This window comes from Mytilus trossulus, chromosome 10 (assembly GCF_036588685.1).
Source record: "Mytilus trossulus isolate FHL-02 chromosome 10, PNRI_Mtr1.1.1.hap1, whole genome shotgun sequence".
NCBI classification, from domain to species: domain Eukaryota; kingdom Metazoa; phylum Mollusca; class Bivalvia; order Mytilida; family Mytilidae; genus Mytilus; species Mytilus trossulus.
This window is the reverse complement of record NC_086382.1, coordinates 39,329,482-39,353,826: the sequence shown is the minus strand read 5'-3', so window position 1 is coordinate 39,353,826 and position 24,345 is coordinate 39,329,482. Positions and strand designations below refer to the sequence as shown.

Sequence of the window (24,345 nt, the reverse complement as noted above, 5' to 3'; positions counted from 1 at the left end):
TATGTCTCTGGTCATAATGATAATGTAGTGAATTATCAGAATACACAATAAACAGATAAATTACACATACAATGTACACACACTCATGCTTAAAACAAGGCCTCAATAGGCCTCAGAACACAATTATTCTCCCCCTTTGCTACAATGCATTTTTTGATTAAAGTCAAAGTGAATTAAAAAATTTGCACCGCCGCAAACATGAAATAAATTTAACTGCTTATAGACCATTATTATTCCAATAAAATATGCTTGTGCCAGGACAATCCATCAGTGCTTTTTCTTTTGAGAGCCGTATTGACATGTCAATGGTAGGATTTGAGTCTTGAATAAATGACGAAGTATAATTTCTACCCTACTTTCATTTTGGCCAAATCACTACTTTCACTTTCAACAATATATTTTTTCCACATGTTTTCCTTATTTCAATATATATGCAACTGTGAGGACCACTTAAATAGTAAACATTTCAAAGATAACAGTAGACATATTACCTAGGAAGAAATACCCCATATAATAATTAGGAACTATATTCCTAGACCACGAACAAAGGGAATTAATTGTGATCTTAGGCCTATTAGACCTCAAAAAATTAAAGTATTCCTATGAAACTTCACAGTTACTTAGCATAATATCTTAGTAGAATAAATGCCAAATATTATTACATTCTGACAAATATTAAAAAAGTTTGGAAGGTTTTTATATGAGTATATCTGTCTGCGGAATATGCTATTTGCAAAGTTTTAAGAATTCAGTCAATATTTGTTTCAGAAAATATGTTGTGGGAACTTTTTTACCAAAATAAGCCTTGATCCAGTAAACATAAACTGTCTTTAGTTGAAATGAGACAATTTCTAAAGCAAACTGCCACTTATGTGACATTACTTTTCAAATTTATATATCTATGGTTATTAAATGAGAATTGGTCAGTATGATAAAGGAACAGACATAAAAAGCACAATTGTGTATAAATAAACACTGAAAATTTGATTTATTCCCTTTATTCTATCCCACTCATTAGTTATTTACTTCTAAAAAACTAAAAGTAATTAAGACTTGACAATTTTAAATTTTTGAGACATTTTACTTTTCATATTTTTAAATGTCTCTGTATGTTATGTTATGTCCCAGGATCAACTCACTTTTGTTAAACCTTATTGAATTTGCATTTATAAAGTACCCTAATTGATTAAATGAAATAATGTGGTGCATTCTTGCATTTTTTTTCCTTTAATTTTCCTTAGAAATCATGTAAACTATCAAAAATGCCAAAATCTGCCTCATATGCCCAAATATGGTAAAATTCTTATTTTGACAAAGTAATCAGACAAGGATCATGTTATACCTGTTAGACCCTTTATTTACAATAATTGTGTGTTGTCCAAACTCATCTCCTAGGCCTCAGAACACAATTATTCTCCCCCTTTGCTACAATGCATTTTTTGATTAAAGTCAAAGTGAATTAAAAAATTTGCACCGCCGCAAACATGAAATAAATTTAACTGCTTATAGACCATTATTATTCCAATAAAATATGCTTGTGCCAGGACAATCCATCAGTGCTTTTTCTTTTGAGAGCCGTATTGACATGTCAATGGTAGGATTTGAGTCTTGAATAAATGACGGAAGTCTAATTTCTACCCTACTTTCATTTTGGCCAAATCACTACTTTTACTTTCAACAATATATTTTTTCCACATGTTTTCCTTATTTCAATATATATGCAACTGTGAGGACCACTTAAATAGTAAACATTTCAAAGATAACAGTAGACATATTACCTAGGAAGAAATACCCCATATAATAATTAGGAACTATATTCCTAGACCACGAACAAAGGGAATTAATTGTGATCTTAGGCCAATATACTTGACTGGAACTTGTACCTATTCACTTGCTAGCTGGTTCTCAACCAACCTGTACCCTATACAGTGTTCCAGCTTGAATCTCAGGGCAGAAGGCATATAAGGCGCAGAAGGGTGCTACTTGTCTGAAAGGGCACTTTAGCGCAATAACCCAAATTGTAAGGGCACTGTTTGGCAGTGTATTAATAACCTTGAATACATGTATATATTGCTAGGCTCAGCTGCAGAACATTACTTGTATTTTAACCTTATTCAGAAATTAATGTGTTCCAAGTGCTGGTTTCGATTTTATATGCATATTCATTAGATCTCATTAAGAATGGAGTATACCGTGCGTAACGTCATATTGTTCTTGAGATATGGCACGACATGTAAAAATCCCATCCCCCTTTTTTACAGAACACTCAATAAATCAAAAATAAATTTTTGAATCATTACCAAAAATTATACAGATCATTGAATTAATATAACTAAGAAGTGTGTAAAGTTTTAAGCAATTATCATAAATTGTTTCTGAGATACAGCGCGACATGTGAATAAAAATACACCCCCGTTTGAGTTACAAAGTCCCGTAACTCAAAAAATGTTAACCTTATTTTCACCAAAAAGTAAACAGATCGTTTGACTATTATAAGGAACAACTGTAAAAGTTTCATCAAATTTGTATACCATAATACGTCCCGTCAAAATTTTGAAGGGCGTATAAAAACTTAAAATGCTTGTTAAATCCCTTCTTGCTTTCGATCTATGAGTTTAAATGTCCCTCTAGTATCTTTTGTCCCTTTTTTCGTACATTCAGAAAAGTTTACAAAAATAATTTTTCCCCACGATTTCCCCATTTTGACCGGAAGTGACTGCGGACTTTTCATAGCGCACAGTCAAAGGGAAGCACGTTTTTGACATGTTTTTACTGCCTGTCGGAACAGTCCGATATGCGGTTTAAATAGAACAAAAGAATTCGACCTTTTGTGTATAGAAGGTAGAAAAGTGAAATGAACTTTGTATACGGTTGTCAAGATGTCACAAAAGTTACTTTCCGTAAAGTCATTATAAATATTTGCATTCAGTTGTTTAATTTTCATATTGTACAATTGTTAACAAATGCAACTTGCAAAAATCGTTTTTAAAACGACCATAAGTCAAGTTATTACGTCATTTAGGGGGCTCCTTATAATCGGCTACTTTTTTTTGCCCGACATAGAAAAAATCTGGGAAAAATTACCAAAATTGAGAAATGAATTGTCAATTGTTTAAGACCATTCCCAAAGTGGCACACCCACAATTTGACATTTGTACGCAATTTCAAAGTTGGATGTTATATGACGGGGTTTTGTTAATTAATTTACGCATCGAACACACCCGTCCTATATATGTAACATCACATGACTTTTAAGTGATTTAAACTAAATTTTTATTAATAATAATTTCATGTTTGACATGTTTTTTTCTTAAATAATTACAATTACACCGACAGTCATAATTTCTGTATTATTTTAAAAAGTTTTGTTACACATTTGGTTACACCTTAGTTAATGAGTAACCCGGATTGGTTGACCATTTTGATGTTGAGTTTTTGGGGTAGCTTAGATTTATATCGTTGTATTCCTTTTGTTTGTGTTAACCAATTGTACTTTCGGAATTATTTGTATATACATCATTTATTGATCTTGTAAATTAGTTTGCGTCTCATTTCTTTGGTGTCATATTTTGGCTATAGATATAGGAAGATGTGGTGTGAGTGCCAATGAGACAACTCTCCATCCAAATAACAATTTAAAAATTAAACCATTATAGGTTAAAGTACGGCCTTCAACACGGAGCCTTGGCTCACACCAAACAACAAGCTATAAAGGGCCCCAAAATTACTAGTGTAAAACCATTCAAACGGGAAAACCAACGGTCTAATCTATATAAACAAAACGAGAAACGAGAAACACGTATATATTACATAAACAAACGACAACTACTGTGCATCAGATTCCTGACTTAGGACAGGTGCAAACATTTGCAGCGGGATTAAACGTTTTAATGGGCCCAAACCTTCTCCCTTTTTCTGAAACAATAGCATAACATCACAACATATAAAAACATACGATAAAATATCAATTAGCAGACTTAACTCAATCAAAAAACGTATGATTACACAAAGAACGAATAAATTTGATCTGCGATATCTGAATACAAATGCACAGTTAATTAAATATTAGAGACAAACAGTCATGACCAAAAGGCTATCAAATAAATTCAAACACACTGAGAAATATTTAACCAATCAATGTTCACTTTAGAAAAAAACCGTTTTTTTATAATCTTGAAGTTTATACAAATGTTGTAAGAATAAGTGAAAAATTGAAGATATTACAAATAATCAAAGCTGGTATACAGCCAAGATCCATATAAATAAAAAATGACAAAAAAGCATTATAAACAGTATCAACAGGTCGAATTAACAAGAAAATACGATTTGAGAGTACTCGCAGTTACTGACAGCTAGTTAAAAGCCAAAACCAATTAATAGTAAAAAATCATGCATCAGAGACTAAAATCGACTAAAACACATCACAGGGATTTAGTATTTTAACGTCATTAATAGTCAAAGAAGACATGACTTGTGCAATGCCAAAAATAAATGTATCGACAGGTAGTAGTATAGTGAAGAGCGACTTCTATAGAAATAAAAGTTAACGTGGCTGTGTCCCCTATACATCTCGCCTCAAAAGATAATGAAATTTAGTTATGTTTTAATTTGCTAATGACAAAATCAATATTAGTGCCAATGTGAACTATATTCAGAGATCTAATTACAATATTGGTACGATAACCCTTACTTATAAGTTTGTTCAAAGGTTCGATGAGTTTACAAGGATCACATAGTGATTTCCTCGCTTTAAGTACAATATTACCATAAAATTTAGGATGAGAAATACCATTTTTAATAAGCTTTCTACAGGTATAGCCAAATTTACTAATCAAATCTTTGTATCTATGAAAGAATTTAGTAAAAGTTTTAAGTAATTTATGGTATCGAAATCCCTGACACAACAATTTACCAGTGATGCATTGATTACGTTCGTTAAAATGTATGACATCAGAACACACACGGGCAAACCGAACGAGTTGCGATATATAAACACCGTATGATGGAGCCAAAGGCACATCGCCGTCTAAAAAAGGAAAATTAACAATAGGAAATGAAAAATCGTCTCTTTTGTCGTAAATTTAAGTGTGAAGTTTCCCGTTTGAAATTGAAATGTCTAAATCTAGAAAAGGACAACTGCTGCTGTTTATGTTAGATTTAGTTAAAGTAAGTTCGTTTGGGTAAATTTCTGAAGTATATTTAGAGAACTCTGGATTATTCAACGAAAAAATATCATCCAGATAACGGTAGGTATTTTTGAATGTATCAACCAAATGTAACAATGATGGGTCTTTACTGAGTTTGGTCATAAACTGAGATTCATAGCAATATAGAAATAAATCTGCTATTAAAGGGGCACAGTTGGTGCCCATAGGAATACCTACTACCTGACGATACACTTTATCGCCGAAACGTACATAAATGTTATCAAGCAGAAAGTTTAAAGCTTCAATCATATCCTCACATTTCCAGTAAGTGTATCTAGCATACTTTCCTTTTTCGTTACAGAAAAAGGCCTTAAACGAGTTACAGCAAATAAAATTACAATGAGATTTTTCGAAAGACCATTTTATCAAATACAAAAACTTTTTCTTTATAAGATTGTGTGGAAGTGTAGTGTACAGAGTAGAAAAATCATAACTGTCAACAGAATTGTAAGGACCACTGAAAGCATGTATTTTATCTAAAACCTCTAAAGAATTTTTAACACTCCAAAAATAATTAATACCATTATTTTCATAAGCTTTATTACAAAAGTTAATAACCAGTTCTTTGATAGTAGTAAGGGAGGTGGTTAGAAGCACTGATAGATTAGTAGTAGAACACTTACTCGAAGCGGAGATGAAACGGAATTTAAATGTTTTTTTGTGTAATTTCGGTAACCAGTACATGGTAGGGACTTTCAAATGTTCGGAAGATGCTTTAAGCTGGGCAGTGGCAGTGGTATGCTTTTTAACGATTTGACTCTCTGTGGTGCGCACTGACCTGAATGTAGAGGAATTTATTATTTCGTTTTGAAGAACTTTCGTGTAGTATATGCGTCACACCACCACTACATTATTTGCTGCCTTGTCTGCCGGTACGAACACAAACCGCTCTGCGAGTACCTTGAGTTTGTTTTTTATTCTAGAAATGGGAATATCATGGTTCCTATTATTAATTTCAGAATTGTTTTCTAAATGAGATATTCGAATATCAACAGTATTCATAATTTTATTCAAATAACTGTCTAAAGATTTTTTATCGGATTTTTCACGTTTGCACCAATTTTTACAATAGGCAGACAGAGCGTCTTTAATGACCTGACGACACTGTTTCCAATCTATTGTAGATGGAGGACGGTATTTCGGTCCTTTCTTTAGAAAAGTTATGACTTCACGGTCATCGACTATGTTGAGGTCTCCTGTGATAACATGACCATAGGGAACATATTTAAAACTAGATGTTTCGCAATCTCAAGTGGAAGGAACATTATTTTCTATATTGACGTCTGTTGTAATTGACGTATAATTGAAAATCAAATTTCTGCTCGGTTTTTTATAAGAATACGAAATAATGGGTTGTTCTATATTATCAAAATATGGAGGTATTAAGCTATAGACAGAAGAGTCATTGAATATGCTAGACAAATTAATAAAATCAATACCTCTATTTATATATTTTAATTTGAGAAAATGTCGTTTACGATTTTCAGGTTTATCAATAATAGGAAAAAGCCTGTGATGACAAAAGGCTATAATAATACGGGTGTATTCATAAAATGGGCTAAAAAAAGAAATTTTATCACACTCAAGAAAAATAGCATATAATTTACTTATAGGTATCTGACCCAGTTTGCATAATACTTGATGTCTGCCATTATTCTTTATTATAGATAACAGATCAGCAAGTGTATAATTTATACGATATTTAATACGTTGATTGCGGTTCTTGCGTTTACCATGAGACCTATTATTTCTAAGTCGTTTATCAACAATATTAATGACATCGATATGAGTTTTAGATATGTTCCCCTGCCCTAATATTTTATCATTTAGACCGAGAGGATAAGCTGTTTGAAGTCTTTTTATCCAAAACAATTCGCGAACTTCGCGTGATTTTTCAAATTGCTTGTGTGATTCTCCTGGTTGTTTTTGAACGGTTTCGAGCGGTTGGAATTTTATATATTTCAGATTATGATTATGCTTATCTAAATGCTGATATACTAAACTTTTGATTTTTTTGGGTCTACGAAAGTGGTACAGATGTTCTTGATTTCTTCTGAAATACTCTCGTCCCGTCTGTCCCACATATTGAATACCACACTTAGGTTGGGTTCAAGTTACCACATATATTAGGTTTTGAGTTTTTCAGGTAATATCACAGGAAAAGGAGAGCGAAAAGGTTCTCCCGTTCACTGTTGACCTTATAGTATTTTGAGAAGTTAATCTAAAACAAGTTAGTCATTTTTTGGCATTGCACGGGAAAATTTGTGGATATCCACGTGCATTTTTGTTAAATAATCTGGCTGTAGTGGCATTACCAATACGTTTATTTATGCACGTAGATAACCTAGAAGTTGTGTTGTTGATAATATTTTTTCCATTCCGTAAAATCATGATAATTTAATAGGGGTATAGGATCAATACAAAAGACCGGAGGTTGTAACATTGAATGAGGATCACAGTTACGGAATAGGGAATAATTAGGAGTGCAGTAAAGAACTCTTACAAAAACTGTAATAAAAGGCCCGACGTATGGACTTAAATATAACAAAACTGACATGTATAACAAACACAGGGCAAAAACAGTGGTTGTAAGAAATCTAATAAAAACCATAGCAGGGGCAATAAGAAAAAAAAAAATAGCAGGCGTGGATGAGTATGTTTGTATTCGATCATACAGTATAATAAGTCGGTAGTTGCCCGCGAATGGATTTGTTTTTTCTTTTTTCTTGTGACTCTTTGCGTCTTATTTGTTGATTGAAGTTGGTTTTTGTTGTGTGTCATGTGGCGACATGGTGTGATTAATTTTGTTTTATGTGTTTGCAAATTAAATTGGGATTGCACCGAATCATGATTTCTTTTGTGTTATATTTTCGATACATTTTTATTCTATCTTATAGCATTTTACAATTGTCCGTCGACATAATGGGATACTTTTTTTGTTCGCCAATGTTATTCATACGATTCATACGATTTGAATTTACTATTTATATCTTTTTCTTTTCTTAATAGTTTAACTACAGTCGAAAATTTGCAAGACATTTTAGTAGAGTCTTTTCTTATTTAACAGTTTTACATCAGACTCAATTTTATTATAGTTTATCACATAAAGACTCGATTGTATTATAGTACTTTACTTGAATAACCGTCCCACTGTTAGTTGTATGGTAGTTGTTCACAACTCAGAAACAGATTCAAGAATATCAAAGTTCCCTTAAATTAATTGTTACAGACAGTATACGGTGCCTCACTCTATTTTTCTCATACATGCTCACTATTACAACATGTACAAGTCAAGTACTAGTAGTACACGGGTGTCTTCATATTTCATGTACTACACATGTGTATTTATATTACTCGAGAGTGAAACATGCAACAGTACTCTACCAAAGCATGCCAGGAAACAATCCATCAACAAGGAAGTAAGTTAATTATTTAACTTCAAAGGGGAAATGTCTTTTTGTTTGAGCGCGAACATTTATTGTCCGCCTCCATCACTCAAATATTTTTTCTTCGAAGACTTAACACTTTAAGGTTTTAGAAGATCAGAACTCATAATATTTTTTGGGGTCTTAAATTTTGCCGGACAACAATATTTTTTCGACCGAATTTTGGATCAGACGATATTTTTTGGAATGAATCTTACCCGTTACTCTTTTTCACAATTTGAATAAAATTTTCGTTCCCGTATGTTAATAACCAGCACAAAGACTTTCATTATGTTTTTTTTTTTTTATACATTTGAAGACTTTCTTCGCACTGTTCAAGCCAATATTCAGTGGCTGATCCAGAACTTTACATTAGGGGACCGCTGACTGAGCTATGGGGAACCCGCTCCAGTCATGCTTGAGTGTTTCTATATATTTAATCAAAAATATTTTTCCGACTACATATTTAAGGTAGAATGTTCAACCTGTTTTAAAAAAAAACGATGATTCTAAAAGATAACGAAAAATAAGCATGTGCTCTTTTAACTGTTCTTGATCAGGGCTCCATTTTAAAAAAAATGAGTTTAGATGATCAAGTTCTTTAAACAAGGAGAAGTGGACACCAATGACACTGCTATGTCATCTCGGAAATTATATAAATTATTACCATCAGTATTACAAGACTATGACGGATGCATTCACATCTCTTTTGTTATGGATACGTTTGACAAATTCTGTATACAAAAAAAAACAAGTTTGTGTCATAACTTTATTCATTTAGATTAATTCTCCTACATATTTTTATATATTGCTTTCTTTAGTTCAAATTGGAATCTCAGATTAGCATCTAGAACTTTAAAACCTCTCCTCTCTGTCCATGCCTCTGGTCGACATGTGTACTTCAGAATAACTCCTGACTGTCAGATGTATAGCAAAACTTTCACATAACTTCTTGATAAAATATCACTTTTCGACACTGCAAACAAAAAATCGATCAGGCAATTAAAGAGGGGCCGGGTTGGAACCACATTCCCCCGTACAAACGGATCGGGAATCCGAGCTCTTTCCTGGATCTGCCTCTAGATTTATACATTAGATTCATCACAAAATATAAACATGTTACAAAAATGTACTGAATTTATTGTAAGCTAAATTATCAATGTTAGGTTATTGCATATTCTTCAGAGCTGTATCTTTAACTAATGAATTGAAAAAGAGGGGATGGATATACGTACTAAACATTTGTCTGTGTTTTCAACATATCTAACACACATGTGAAAAATATAAGTTTTAGAATACGAAATATCTCTCATTCTGGAAACAGATATTGTAGGATTGTTAAGGTATTTTTTTTTTCAAAGCACCCCCCTTTTTTGTAATATAAAACACAAAATTTTTGTAATATACAACACAAAAAAAAACCATTTTGTTAGGATAAAGAACTGATAAACGATAGTCCTATAATGTAAGACTTCAGAGTTTTATATAACTTACATTCAACATGTTTATCGGAATTTTTTTTTACTATCAATGTTGAACCGTTAATTTTTATCGGATTTTTTTAACTACCAATGTTGAACTGTTCAACCGTTCAACAATGATAGCAAACAAAAATTCGATAAAAAAAAGTTGAATGTAAATGATATGAACCTCCAGTCTTATATTAAAGGACGATAAGACTTCTGAGGTTCGTATTATTTTCATTCAACCGTTTTATCGGATTTTTTCCCCTATGAACCGTTCAACATCAATAGTAAAAAAAAATCCGATATAAAACGTTGAATATAAGTGATATGAACCTCCGAAGTCTTATATAGTAGCACTACGGTAAATAAAATAATTGAAATTCAGTTAATTAAGTGTGGAATGCTATTTCAATCCACTTAATGAGTGTGTATTATATAATGTTTACAATGTAACAATAAAATTGAGAATGTGTCAAAGAGACAACAACCCGACCAAATAAAAAAAACAACAGCAGAAGGTCACCAACAGGTCTTCAATGTAGCGAGAAATGCTCGCACCCGGAGGCGTCCTTCAGCTGGCCCCTAAACGAATATATACTAGTTCAGTGATAATGAACGCCATACTAATTTCCAAATTGTACACAAGAAACTAAAATTAATATAATACAAGACTAACAAAGGCCAGAGGCTCCTGACTTGGGACAGGCGCAAAAATGCGACGGGGTTAAACATGTTTGTGAGATCTCAACCCTCCCCCTATACCTCTAACCAATGTAGAAAAGTAAACGCATAACAATACGCACATTAAAATTCAGTTCAAGAGAAGGCCGAGTCTGATGTCAGAAGATGTAACCAAAGAAAATAAACAAAATGACAATAATACATAAATAACAACAGACTACTAGCAGTTAACTGACATGCCAGTTCCAGACTTCAATTAAACTGACTGAAAGATTATGATTTCATCATATGAAAATCAGGCACAATCCTTCTCGTTAGGGGTTTAGTATCATACCATCATAACATATATGAGAAGAACATAACCCATGTCATGCCAACAACTGTTTTTAGAATAAATGTGTTTAGTTCCAACGCAAAGACCTTATCAGTGACTCAATATTAACGCCAAAAAATGCAATCTTTAATGACTTACCAACAGTATCGTAATTATATCCCTTCTTAATAAGTCTATTCAAAGGTTTTGTAAGTTTCTGAGGTGAATACTGACACCTTTGTGCTTTATAAAGAATATTTCCATAACAAATTGGATGTGAAATACCTGAACGTATAAGAAGTCTCAATGTTGAGCTATATTTACGAATGATGTCTTTATACCGATGATAAAATTTAGTAAATGTTTTGACTAGTTTGTGATATCGAAAACCCTGGTGTAATAATTTTTCAGTAATACATAAATTTCTCTCGTTAAAATCTAAAACATTGTTACATACACGAGCGAATCGTACAAGTTGAGATATATAAACACCGTAAGATGGTGACAAGGGAACGTCACCATCTAAAAACGGATAATTAACGATAGGAAATGAAAAATCATCCCTTTTATCATAAATTTTAGTATTCAGCTTTCCGTTAGTGATATAGATATCAAGATCGAGGAAAGGGCAGTGGTCATTGTTAGTATTAGCTTTATTTAAAGTAAGTTCAGCAGGATAAATTTCATTAACCTACCAAACATACCGTGAAAAATAACATTATCTCCCCTGGAAATGCTTAACAACAAGACACAAAAAATGCTACCTTTTTTTGCCCTACATCACATAATTATAAAAACACATTACATAGATAGGGAATACTGTGCTTGTGTATACGTTTGAATGTGTAGGTGGCACACTCAGAACGGTCGTCTCTAGATTTTTTGAAAACCATCGCTTTCCGGGTTCAAGTAGCAACACGTTTCTGTCCCTTCTAGCTATTCCTGATTATGAATTAATTCAAAACATGCAATTATCCCAAAGCAACAACTATTAAACAACACACCTATACCAATGGTAATCGTCTAATTGCAATGTATGTTTTAACCAGATAAAATTTGGTATAAAAAAACAGAAATCAGTGATTTATAAATGAAAACATCAATTTAAAGATTTTGTGCGTCTTAAACATTTTTCCGGGTTTGCTATCAAGCAAGAATGTGTATTTCTACACACCTGAAGTCAGGGATTTGTAAAAACGTAGACAAGTTATGTGCTATATTACAAAAAACATAACAATCAAAACTTTCATAAATAAAGGCAACAGTAGTATACCGCTGTTCAAAACTCATAAATCCATGGACAAAAAAACAAAATCGGGGTAACAAACTAAAACCGAGGGAAACGCATTAGATATAAGAGAAGAACAACGACATAACACTAAAATGTAACACACACAGAAACGGACCGAGCATCAGACAAACATCCCACGAGAATAACAAATATAACATGAAAACCAAATACATGCATTTGGGATAGACAAGTACCGTGACACGTCTTATTGCAATGTGAATTTACACTAAAAAAATAAGAGAAAACAAACGACGCAACGTTAAAATGTAATAAGTGAAATGACTTTGGAAAAATATTTGTTCTACTCGACTATCAACAAAAACATCCCATTGGTTGTAACAGTTTTATTTAATTGCGTTCTAAAGGTTTTATAAGGGTTGATTAACTTTTCTTAAACTTATTAAAAATACATTTAATGAAATCAAACTGTTAGACCACTTCTTCAGAAATAATTTATTAAATTAAATCTAGTTTGTATTGATAACGTACAATGAAATTGATGTAACAAGATTTTGATAATTGAGCATTGCATGTAAAATGGACGAAACATACCAGAGGGACAGTCAAACTCATAATTCAAAAATAAAGAAATCAAGGAAATGGGATGGTAAAGTGTATGTATGTTGCTATCTAAGATAAGTACTACTCCAGTGGTGACAAATCTCATTTTGTGGTGTCAATTAAAAAAAAAGCAATAAAGCATATCAGCGTCCATTGAGGAAGCTTTTATGATCATTGTGTTCCTCTTTATTGAGTTAGTGAAACTAGTCTCGCAAACTGCCCATACAGAAGTCGTCATGTCAGCCACTGCCTCACCTAGATTTCCCGGCGCCTTTTGATCTCTACACCATCTTCTTCGTCTTCTATGCACTCTACAAGCTCCGTCACAGCTATTAATCTGTCTCTATGAGCTCTTACCACCTTGCCCAAGTCCAACTGCTTAATTTCAATCTATGTAGAAATTTTAAATGTATGATTTTACTCGGACCTTCTACTCAATATAACCACATAAACGGAGAATGTGTCCATGGGACACCAATAAAGTTCCAGATAGCATATACAACATTTTAAAGGGGAATGTTGGGACGGACGTGCGTACGTACATGCAAGGGTAACACTTTATGCCCATTCTGAAGCGGCAGGGAATGACTATTTCGGATGTTTTTATACTAAAAATGTGCATACCCGACTAATTGTCGATTTTCCCTTCGACCCATTTACGATCAGTTCGATCTCATCGGCAGTGTGAACCTAGCTTTAAGGATGTCAATGAGTACTCGAGTATCGCTCGGTAGTACCGAGTATCGATTACCAAAATGATACCCGACTAATCAGTTTCCTGATAGAATGTTGTAGCTTTCTTGAGCTTAAACAAATATTATTTTTATTGAGAGGTTGTTTATTGTCTTGTCGCTGTCCTTCTTTGATATATTTTTTTTCAAATCCGAGACTTACCACACTGTTTGTACATCAATATATAAGTTTATGATTTTATAAGTTTAAGCCTTAAGGAGAACCAGTAAAGTAATTTCCAAGTCAATGATGTTTGGTGTGCAGATGTGTTAATGTTGACAGACCTAGATACAATGGATAGTATTTAACTCCGCTCTTATAGTCAAGGTCTTTTGACTTTAGCACTTTTTTTAGTTCACATGTTAAACTGTGTGATAAGATCATTTTAAGATGTACCACTTATATGAATTCAATGATTTTAAGAATGCAGTTATATAAGCATCTGTAAGTGTCATATCATGGTGATTCTGTAGCCCCGTCCCTTCGTTAAGGTTCGTTTGAAACTGTTAAGGTAAGCTTGAAGCTTAAAGCGAACCACTTATGTTTGTTCATGGTATTTGGTATTCAGGTTTATAAGCATAGGCACTCCTCGTTCCCAAAGAGATTATTTGGCCTTATATCTTTCAATTTTAAAGAGTATTTCACTCCACAGATTGTATGTTTCCTATGTATTTCAGCTTAACAGACCCAATATCAAAAGTCTTATATGATAAATTAATGATATATATTAGACTTTATTAACTAAATTTTCCTGGTATGAATATTTGGTTATTTTTATAAAAGGTGTCCTTAAATTGTTGATCTCAATGTTGTTGTATTGCAAGTCTACTAGGTGTTTTGTTTTGTAATTATTTATTTTGTAATGCATTTTTGAATTTCATTTTTAAATGTATACTTGACTTCTAACAATCTCAATCTCTTATGTGCTTGTTTTTTCTTACCATAGATTCCAAATATTGCTGATGAATTTTGCCTCACACTTCTAATCACCAAGATTTGTAATATCACAGTTGGAAAAAAAGCTAACAAATGAAAGGACATCAAAAAAAATATTTGTTCTACTCGAGAATACACTAAAACATGTCTTCGATTGTAACAGTTTTTTTTAATTGCGTTATCAAGGTTTTATCGGGGTCGATTCACGTTTCTTTAACTTCTTAAACACATTTAATGAAATAAAACTGTTAAACCACTTCTTTAGAAATAGAAGATGAAATTAAAACTTGTTTGTTTTGAAAACGTATAATGAAATTTATGTAACAAGATTTTGAAAGATGAGCATTACATGTAAAAAAAGGGGGGGAGCAACAGATACAAGAGGGATAGTAAGAAAGATATGCACAATCTTTTTATTACTAATTGCAATGTATGTTTTACATGTTTTAACCAGATAAAATTTGGTATCAAAAACCAGGAATCTCTGATTTATAAATGAAAATATCAATTTAAAGTTTTTGTGCGTCCAAAACATTTTTCCGAGTTTGCTTTCAAGCAAGAACGTGTATTTCTACACACTTGAAGTCTAGGATTTGTAAAAAAACGTAGAAAAGTTATGTGCTATATTACAAAAAAAACCATAACAATTATAACTTTCATAAAGTCAGATATTCCTTTTAAAGAGTGGTAACCTTAGTTTCTTAGATATTTCAAAATGCTTCGACGAAGAATGTATATGCAGTAATCAGATTACACGAATATTTACCCCCCAAAAATTGATGCAACTTCTTTACAAGTGCATGCGTGAGGAACGCTCAAATCTGAATTAAACTTATGTCCATTAAATGTTTATTGCGTACATTAAGTCAGCAGAAGGTCAAAATCTGAGTCAGTTATTTTGAATAGAATAACACAGCAGGTGCAAAATTACATCTATGATGTAACGTTTATTTATAGAAAAAAACAATGATCGAGCCGGTTATATGACAAGTGCACTGACGTACGACCGGCTATAGAGTTGTGAGTATTATCCATCATTTGGAACAGGAAATAACTGGAAATTAAAACTGCTAGCAAAAGTCGAATGTTACATTTATGCATGTCAAAAAGCATTCTGTAAGTTTTTTCAAGTTTGAAATTTGTTACAGTTTCTATTGAAAAGATGACATTTTTGAAGTCAAGGGGCAACTTTTTACATTCAAGATAACATTTAGTAAATTGTCAATGTTTAATGTCAATTTTATTGATGTTGCAAGTGTGTGTTGGTTCTTTTTTTTTTCTTTTTTTTTTTTCTTTTTTTCTTTTTTATATGTATTAGACACTTTTTAATTGAATTTTTAGTTGTATATTTGACTTTTACTATCTCAATCTCTTATCTAATGTTTTTTTCATACCATAGGTTCCAAAAATTGCATGTTTGTTTTGTCTCACACTTCTGACCACCACGATTTTGGAAATAGCTAACAAGTGAAAGGACTTTGGAAAAATATTTGTTTTACTCGACTATCAACAAAAACATCTCATTGGTTGTAACAGTTTTATTTAATTGCGTTCTAAAGGTTTTGTAAGGGTTGATTAACTTTTCTTAAACTTATTACAAATGCATTTAATGAAATCAAACTGTTAAACCACTTCTTTAGAAATAATATATTAAATTAAATCTAGTTTGTATTGATAACGTACAATGAAATTGATGTAACAAGCTTTTGATAATTGATCATTGCATGTAAAATGGACGAAACATACCAGAGGGACAGTCAAACTCATAATTCGAAAATAAAGAAATCAAGAAAATGGGATGGTTAAGTTTATGTATGTTGCTATCTAATATAAGTACTACTCCAGTGGTGACAAATCTCATTTTGTGGTGTCATTTCCAAAAAAAAGCAATAAAGCATATCAGCGTCCATTGAGGAAGTTTTTCTAAGCATTGTGTTCCTCTTTATTGAGTTAGTGCAAGTCTCGCAAACTGCCCATACAGAAGTCGTCGTGTCAGCCACTGCCTCACCTAGATTTCCCGGCGCCTTTTGATCTCTACACCACCTTCTTCGTCTTCTATGTGTCGGTGATTTAGAGACAGTTTAACTTACGCGTCAAACGTTAACACTACTTTTAACGCCGTTTCCATTCACATTGTTAACGTCATCATTATCTTCTGTTAACGTTGTGCTATTGTTATGTATCATGTTGCTATATTGAGTTGAGATTATACGATCAAACGAACCAGACGTTGTTTTACTGCCTGTCTAGACTTTTAGTTAACCCATCCGTCACATTGGTGCTGTGACCAGAGGATATAATGACGAAAAAGAAAGCCATTCGAGTGGGCCATCGAGGAGCCGCGAAGAGATTAATTTCAAAGATTGAAGAGGAATTAGAGAAAGAAACAACACAACGCGACGAAATAGAAAGCCTATGTGAAACCTTGAAGAAAAAGAGGGATATTCTTTCGGAACTTGATAATGAAATATTAGAGGAGATTGCAGAGGAAAACATGGAAGCAGAGATAGAAGACTCAGATCGGTATGTTTTAGATATAGAACGAATTTTGACAAAAGTACGCAATTCATCAAGTTCAAAACAGAAAAACAAATCAAATGAAACTAGCTCTAATCAGAACTTAAATCCAAATGCAGCAGATTTTGTTTTTATCAACTCCACATCTACATGTAATACTCCACATCCCATGCAGAATAATGATATGCAATACAGATCGTCAATGAGCGCAACAAATTCAAGCATCTACCACAAGCTACCAAAATTGAATCTACCATATTTTAATGGCAATTTGTTAAACTGGCAACCTTTCTGGGATGCGTATCAATCAACAATACACGATAACCAAACATTAACAGACGTGCAGATAGAAATTTACGTATTTGCAAAATCAGATTCAGGGAATAGCCGCGCAATGTATCGACGGTTTACCACTCACAAGTGCAAATTACTATCAAGCCGTATTAATACTGAGAGAGAGGTTTGCTCAGAACCACAAAATCACGAACGCATATATTCAGAATTTAATTGATTTACCCGCACCGAGGTCAAACGCAGACAGTTTGAGAAACTTTTCCAACAGACTTGAGTGTAGCATACGCGGATTAGAATCGTTAGGAACAAACGAGAGTACATTTGGAGCCATTCTTACGCCTATAATATACAATAAGTTGCCGTCCGATGTACGAAAAAACATAACCCGAGACCGCGGAAACGCCGACTGGGACATCGAATCATTGAGAACAGCAATTAAGAGGGAAGTATGCGTACAGGTCGCAGGACAATCTACAGGTCAAAGTAATGAAGCTTTAGAAATTTTACCGACCGCTTCGTTTATTGCCGAAACATTTTCAGGAAAGAACAGAAAACAGTCACGTAAGAAATGTTTATTTTGTGAAGAATCCCATCATCCAAATACATGCAAAAACGTGAAAGATGTTGAGAAACGAATAGAAATTGTGAAGCGAAAAAAGGTATGTTTTAACTGTTTCGGAAGTCATAGAGTAGCTGAATGTAAATCAGAATTTAAATGCCGCCAGTGCGGAAAGAGACATCACACGAGTATACATGTACAAGTACATAACACAGAAACAAAGAGCTTGACCGAAAACCAGTATAGTACACAAAAGACCGTAGCACATACCGCCGTAGAGGAAACGCCACTGGAGCTAACCACATCATTGCATTCTACTGTTACTGCACATACAGATGTTTTACTGAAAACTGCCGTTACTCCAGTTTGGTCCGAAAATCGATCGATAATGACAAATATTTTACTTGACGAGGGACCACAGAACTCATTCATAACTGAAGATTTAGCTAGAAAATTAGAAATTGAATCCACCGAAAAGATTGCACTGAAAATATCTGGATTTGGAGGAAACGAAGGACAAGTTGGTCATCTTGATAAAGCAAACATAGCTATTGAAACAGTTGACAATCAAAGAATAGAAATTGAAGTAATAATTGTACCAAAAATTGCCACTCCTATTCAGACAAAATCACAAAAGGAAATCAAAGCACTGCCATACGTGGTTTACGACTCGCACATCCGATATGCGCAGAAGACAAGTTTAACATATCTTTATTGATTGGCGCAGACTATTACTGGTCAATAGTTGAAAACGAAATAATAAGAGGAAATGGACCGAACGCAGTAAAGTCGAGAATATGTTATCTCTTGTCGGGACCCGTACTTACTAAAAACGGAAGTAGTTCAAAACAATTAGCAATGTTGAATATTTTGACTGACCACAGAGCGTTGTTTGCGACTTAGAACAGTTTTGGAACTTAGAATCGTTGGGGGTTTCAGGAAGCGATAATATTAAAAGTCAGTCTGAAGTTGTAAGAGAATACGGAGAAAAGTCTATAATACTAGAAAATGGAAAGTACACAGCTAAGTTACCATGGAAACCAGATTTCCTTCTGCTGCCGCATAACATGGAATTGGTTAAACAGAGAACAGGTAGCGTTATTAGACGTTTAGCAAACAAACCTGATTTACTTAAAATGTACGGAGATATCATAAAGGAGCAGGAGAGAAGACATTTTATTGAAAAGGTTGAGGAAACAAAACTTCCTACCGATCGACCCGTACACTATATCCCGCATCATCCTGTTTCCAAGGAATCTACTACGCCAATACGCATTGTTTATGATTGTAGCTGCAAAGATGGAAGAGATAATCCAAGTCTAAATGAATGCTTAGAATCACACCCACCTGTTATGAATGCTAAGAAATATGCTACAACTTCAGATTTAGAATAGGCATTTCTTCAAATACAGCTCGACGAGAAAGACCGAGATGCAACGAGGTTCTTATGGCTTAGCGATCCTACAAACACATCAAGTCCGCTAATAACATATCGCTTTAAGTCCGTACTCTTCGGAGCTACATGTTCGCCATTCATTTTGAGCGCCACACTTCTCAAGCACTTTAAAGAAAATCCGGGAAAACTTTCAGATACACTTGAAAATGGGTTATATGTGGACAACATTTTAACTAGCTTTGATAACAAAAATGACGTAATAGATTATTACAGGAGATCGAGAGAATTACTTACGAAAGGCGGATTCAACCTACGCTCATGGAATTCAAACAGTCCAAAATTACAAGAAATCGCTAGCAAAGAACACACCTTAGACAAAGATGAGCTTACTAAAATTCTTGGTATGCAATGGAACGCTAAATCGGACAAGCTGTTTTAACAAAGTTACACGTTCGAGATGGACAAAAAAGGAAAACTGACTAAACGATATATTTTACGGCAATCATCCAAGATTTTCGATCCGTTAGGACTATTAAGCCCAGTTTCTGTAAAGGCGAAAATCTTTATGCAATCACTTTGGAAGCTAAATTTGGAGTGGGACGAAATATTACCTGAAGATATCCAATCAAAATGGATATTAATTTCACGAGATCTAGCATCCAGCTTAGAAACAGAGATTCATCGAAGTACTCAAACACAGAACGAGAATAACAGAAATTTACCAACTCTTCATGTATTTACCGATGCTTCAACTCATGCGTACGGCGCATGCGCGTACATCTTGTATGACAGAAAACCAACAATAGTAATGGCAAAGAATCGAGTTGCGCCTATCAAGACTATAACTTTACCAAAACTAGAACTTATGGGGGCTGTAATTGGAGCAAGACTTGCTGATCATATCTGCAAAAACTTTCAAGAAACTTTCAGTGAAATACAATTTTGGAGTGATTGTCAAATCGTACTTAGTTGGCTTTCATCCGTAAAACCACAGAGACAATTTATCAAAAACAGAATTGAAGAAATTAAAAGTTTGTGTGGAGATAATGTATGGAGATACTGCCCTACGAAAGACAATCCCGCAGATCTACTTACACGTGGTATAACATCTGAAGAACTGCAACAGAACGAAATATGGTTTAGTGGACCTAAATGGTTAAACAGCAAAGAAGATTGGCCGACATGGAACGGAAACAATGTAACGTCTAGTGTATGTACAACAATGTCGGAAAACGATGACAAAATTGAAACTATGGAGAATAATCAAAATGTACGTATTGGTATAGGAGAAATCATAGATAACGAACGGTACAATTCTTGTAGAAAACTAACCCGCATTACCGCATATGTAATGAGATTCGCAACGAACTGTAGAGCAACGGAAACTGAACAAAAGAAAGATTTGTTACGTAGTGATGAAATTGAAAATGCAAAATTCCTATGGATAAGATATACACAAGGTAAAATATTTAGTGACGAAATAAATTGTATAGATAATTCTACAAAACGCAAAACACTTGTGCGACAATTAAAGCTTTTTCTAGACGAAAAGCAATTATTACGATGTGGTGGCCGCCGAATAGACAATGCGACAGTAGGAGAAACAGTCAAGTTTCCATATCTGTTACCAGCAAAGGACCGTCTTACACATTTGATAGTGTTAGAAGCACATGAGAACACACTACATTCAGGTATAAATATCACTCTAGCATACATACAACAAACATTTTGGATTCCGAAATTAAGACAGTGCGTGAAATCTATATTGTCGAAATGTGTAACGTGCCGAAAAGTAATCGGAAAATCTTATCCCGCACCAGAAATTCCACCATTACCAAAAGAGAGAGTTCAAGATGCCACACCCTTTAGCATAACCGGTGTAGACTTCACAGGTGCGCTAACGACAAGTAACAGACACAACGAAGAATCGAAGGTTTACATTTGCCTATTTACATGTGCTGTCACTCGAGCCGTACATTTGGAATTAGTTTACGATCTCAGCGAAGAATCTTTTTTATTGTTTCCGGAGATTTGTAAGTCGACGATCAGTGCCGAAAATAATGATGTCAGATAATGCACTAACATTTAAAGCTGCTTCAAACGAAATTTCACGACTTTGCAATTCTAGAAAAGTTAAAGAAAATATTCAGAATTATGGCATTGAATGGAAGTTCATCACAAATAGAGCTCCATGGTTCGGAGGCATGTGGGAAAGAATGATTGGCTTAACAAAAATATCACTTAAGAAAATATTAGGACGTGCACATGTCAACGATGAGACTCTAAGGACTGTATTAACAGAGATCGAAGCCACACTCAACGATCGACCAGTGACGTATATTTCAACAGATATAAGAGATCCGGAACCGCTTACACCATCCCATCTTATACATGGACGAAGAATAACAACTTTACCGTATGTATCGTCTTATAGTGCTATTGAAAATCTAAATGTTTGTGAATTAACACACACAAACTTGAACAATCAAGTGATACGACAGAGACAATTGATAGAGAACTTCTGGACAAGATGGAAAGGAGAATACCTTACTTCATTGCGAGAATATCGCCAAAGAGCTGGAGTCGACGTTCGGAAGATCAAAGAAGGCGATGTCGTTCAGATACACGACGAATCAAAGCGCGTGCATTGGAAACTTGGAGTTGTGCAGGACACTATTAAAGGTAAGGACGGCTTAGTACGCGTCGCTATGGTGCGTACCAAATCAGGAATTACAAATCGACCCGTGACGAAACTCTACCCATTAGAAGTCAACATCATGGACTGTTATTTGAGACGAAGTGAACGAAGAAACTAACGTGTGTGAACAGACTTGTTAATTTTTCTTATTTGTGAAAAGACTGTAAATTCAAAGAGTTTTTTACGTAATTTAATAATTTAATCCTTTTTTCATTATTTGGGAGATCAATCTATTTTTGTTCTTTCCGCATGCCACTACATATCACAGCTAATGGACATTGCATTTGGTGGCCCCGAGTATGTCGGTGATTTAGAGACAGTTTAACTTACGCGTCAAACGTTAACACTACTTTTAACGCCGTTTCCATTCACATTGTTAACGTCATCATTATCTTCTGTTAACGTTGTGCTATTGTTATGTATCATGTTGCTATATTGAGTTGAGATTATACGATCAAACGAACCAGACGTTGTTTTACTGCCTGTCTAGACTTTTAGTTAACCCATCCGTCACACTATGCACTCTACAAGCTCCGTCACATCTATTAATCTGTCTCTATGAGCTCTTACCACCTTGCCCAAATCCAACAGCTTCATTTCAATCTATGTAGATATTTTAAATGTATGATTTTACTCGGACCTTCTACTCAATATAACAAAATAAACGGAGAATGTGTCCATGGGACACCAATAAAGCCCCGGTTATCATATACAACATTTTAAAGGGTAATGTTGGGAAAGACGTACGTACGGACGTACAAGGGTAACACTTAAGGCCCATTCTGAAGCGGCAGGGAATAAACATTTCGGACGTTTTTATACTAAAAATGTGCAGACCCGACTAATTCTCGATTTTCCCTTCGACCAATATACGATCAGTTCGATCTCATCGGCAGTGTGAACCTAGCTTTAAGGATGTCAATGAGTACTCGAGTATCGCTCGGTAGTACCGAGTATCGATTACCAAAAGGATACCCGACTAATCAGTTTCCTGATAGAATGTTGTAGCTTTCTTGAGCTTAAACAAATATTATTTTTATTGAGAGGTTGTTTATTGTCTTGTCGCTGTCCTTCTTTGATATTTTTTTTTCAAATCCGAGACTTACCACACTGTTTGTACATCAATATATTAGTTTATGATTTTATAAGTTTAAGGAGAACCAGTAAAGGAATTTCCAAGTCAATGATGTTTGGTGTGCAGATGTGTTAATGTTGACAGACCTAGATACAATGGATAGTATTTAACTCCGATCTCGCAGTCAAGGTCTTTTGACTTTAGCACTTTTTTTTAGTTCACATGTTAAAATGTGTGATAAGATCATTTTAAGATGTACCACTTATATGAATTCTATTATTTTAAGAATGCAGTTATATAAGCATCTGTAAGTGTCATATGAAGGTGATTCTATAGCCCTGTCCCTTCGTTAAGCAGTAAGGTTCGTTTGAAACTGTTAAGGTAAGCTTGAAGCTTGAAGCGAACCACTTATGTTTATTCGTGGTATTTGGTATTCAGGTTTATAAGCATAGGCACTCCTCGTTCCCAATGACATTATTTGGCCTTGTATCTTTCAATTTTAAAGAGTAGTTCACTCCACAGATTGTATGTTTCCTATGTATTTCAGCTTAACAGACCCAATATCTTCTTCGTTAATCTTTTTTTTTAATCTGAGACTTAGGCACACTGTTTTTAAATCAGTGTATTAGTTTGTGATTTTATAAGTTTTTAAAAGGAGAACCAGTAAAGGAATTTCCAAGTCAATTATATTTGGTATGCAGATGTGTTAATATTGACAGACCTCAATACAATGAATAGTTTTTAAATGCTCTTATAGTCATGGCCTTTTGACTTTAGCACTTTTTTTTAGTTTACATGTTAAGGTGTGCGATAAGATCAGTTTAAAATATACCACCTATATTAATGCATTGATTTTAAGTATGCATTTATATAAGCATCTGCAAGTGTCATATCATGGTGATTCTATAGCCCCGGACGTCCCTTCATGTAGTATAACGTAATCAGAGATCAATATTTTAATGAGATTGAGGTTCGTTTACTTTAAAATTGTTAAGGTGAGTTTGAAGCGTACCACTGATGTTTATTCATGGAATTTGGTATTAATAATTATAAGCATTGGCACTCCTCGTTCCCAATGAGGTTATGTGGCCTTATACCTTTCAATTTTAAAGAGTATTTCACTCCACAGATTGTATGATTCCTATGTATTTTAGCTTAATAGATCCAATATCAGAAGTCTTAAATGATAAATAA

At 33.9% G+C, this 24,345-nt stretch overlaps 1 protein-coding gene across 1 annotated transcript; it reads left to right on the top strand.

Annotated features, from left to right (window-relative positions):
• Window positions 1-20,186: 20,186 nt before the first annotated feature.
• LOC134687892 (uncharacterized) lies at window positions 20,187-21,452 on the top strand. Its single transcript, XM_063548350.1, has one exon. The coding sequence runs from the start codon at window positions 20,187-20,189 to the stop codon at window positions 21,450-21,452; it is 1,266 nt and encodes a 421-aa protein (XP_063404420.1).
• The last annotated feature ends 2,893 nt before the right edge of the window (window positions 21,453-24,345 follow it).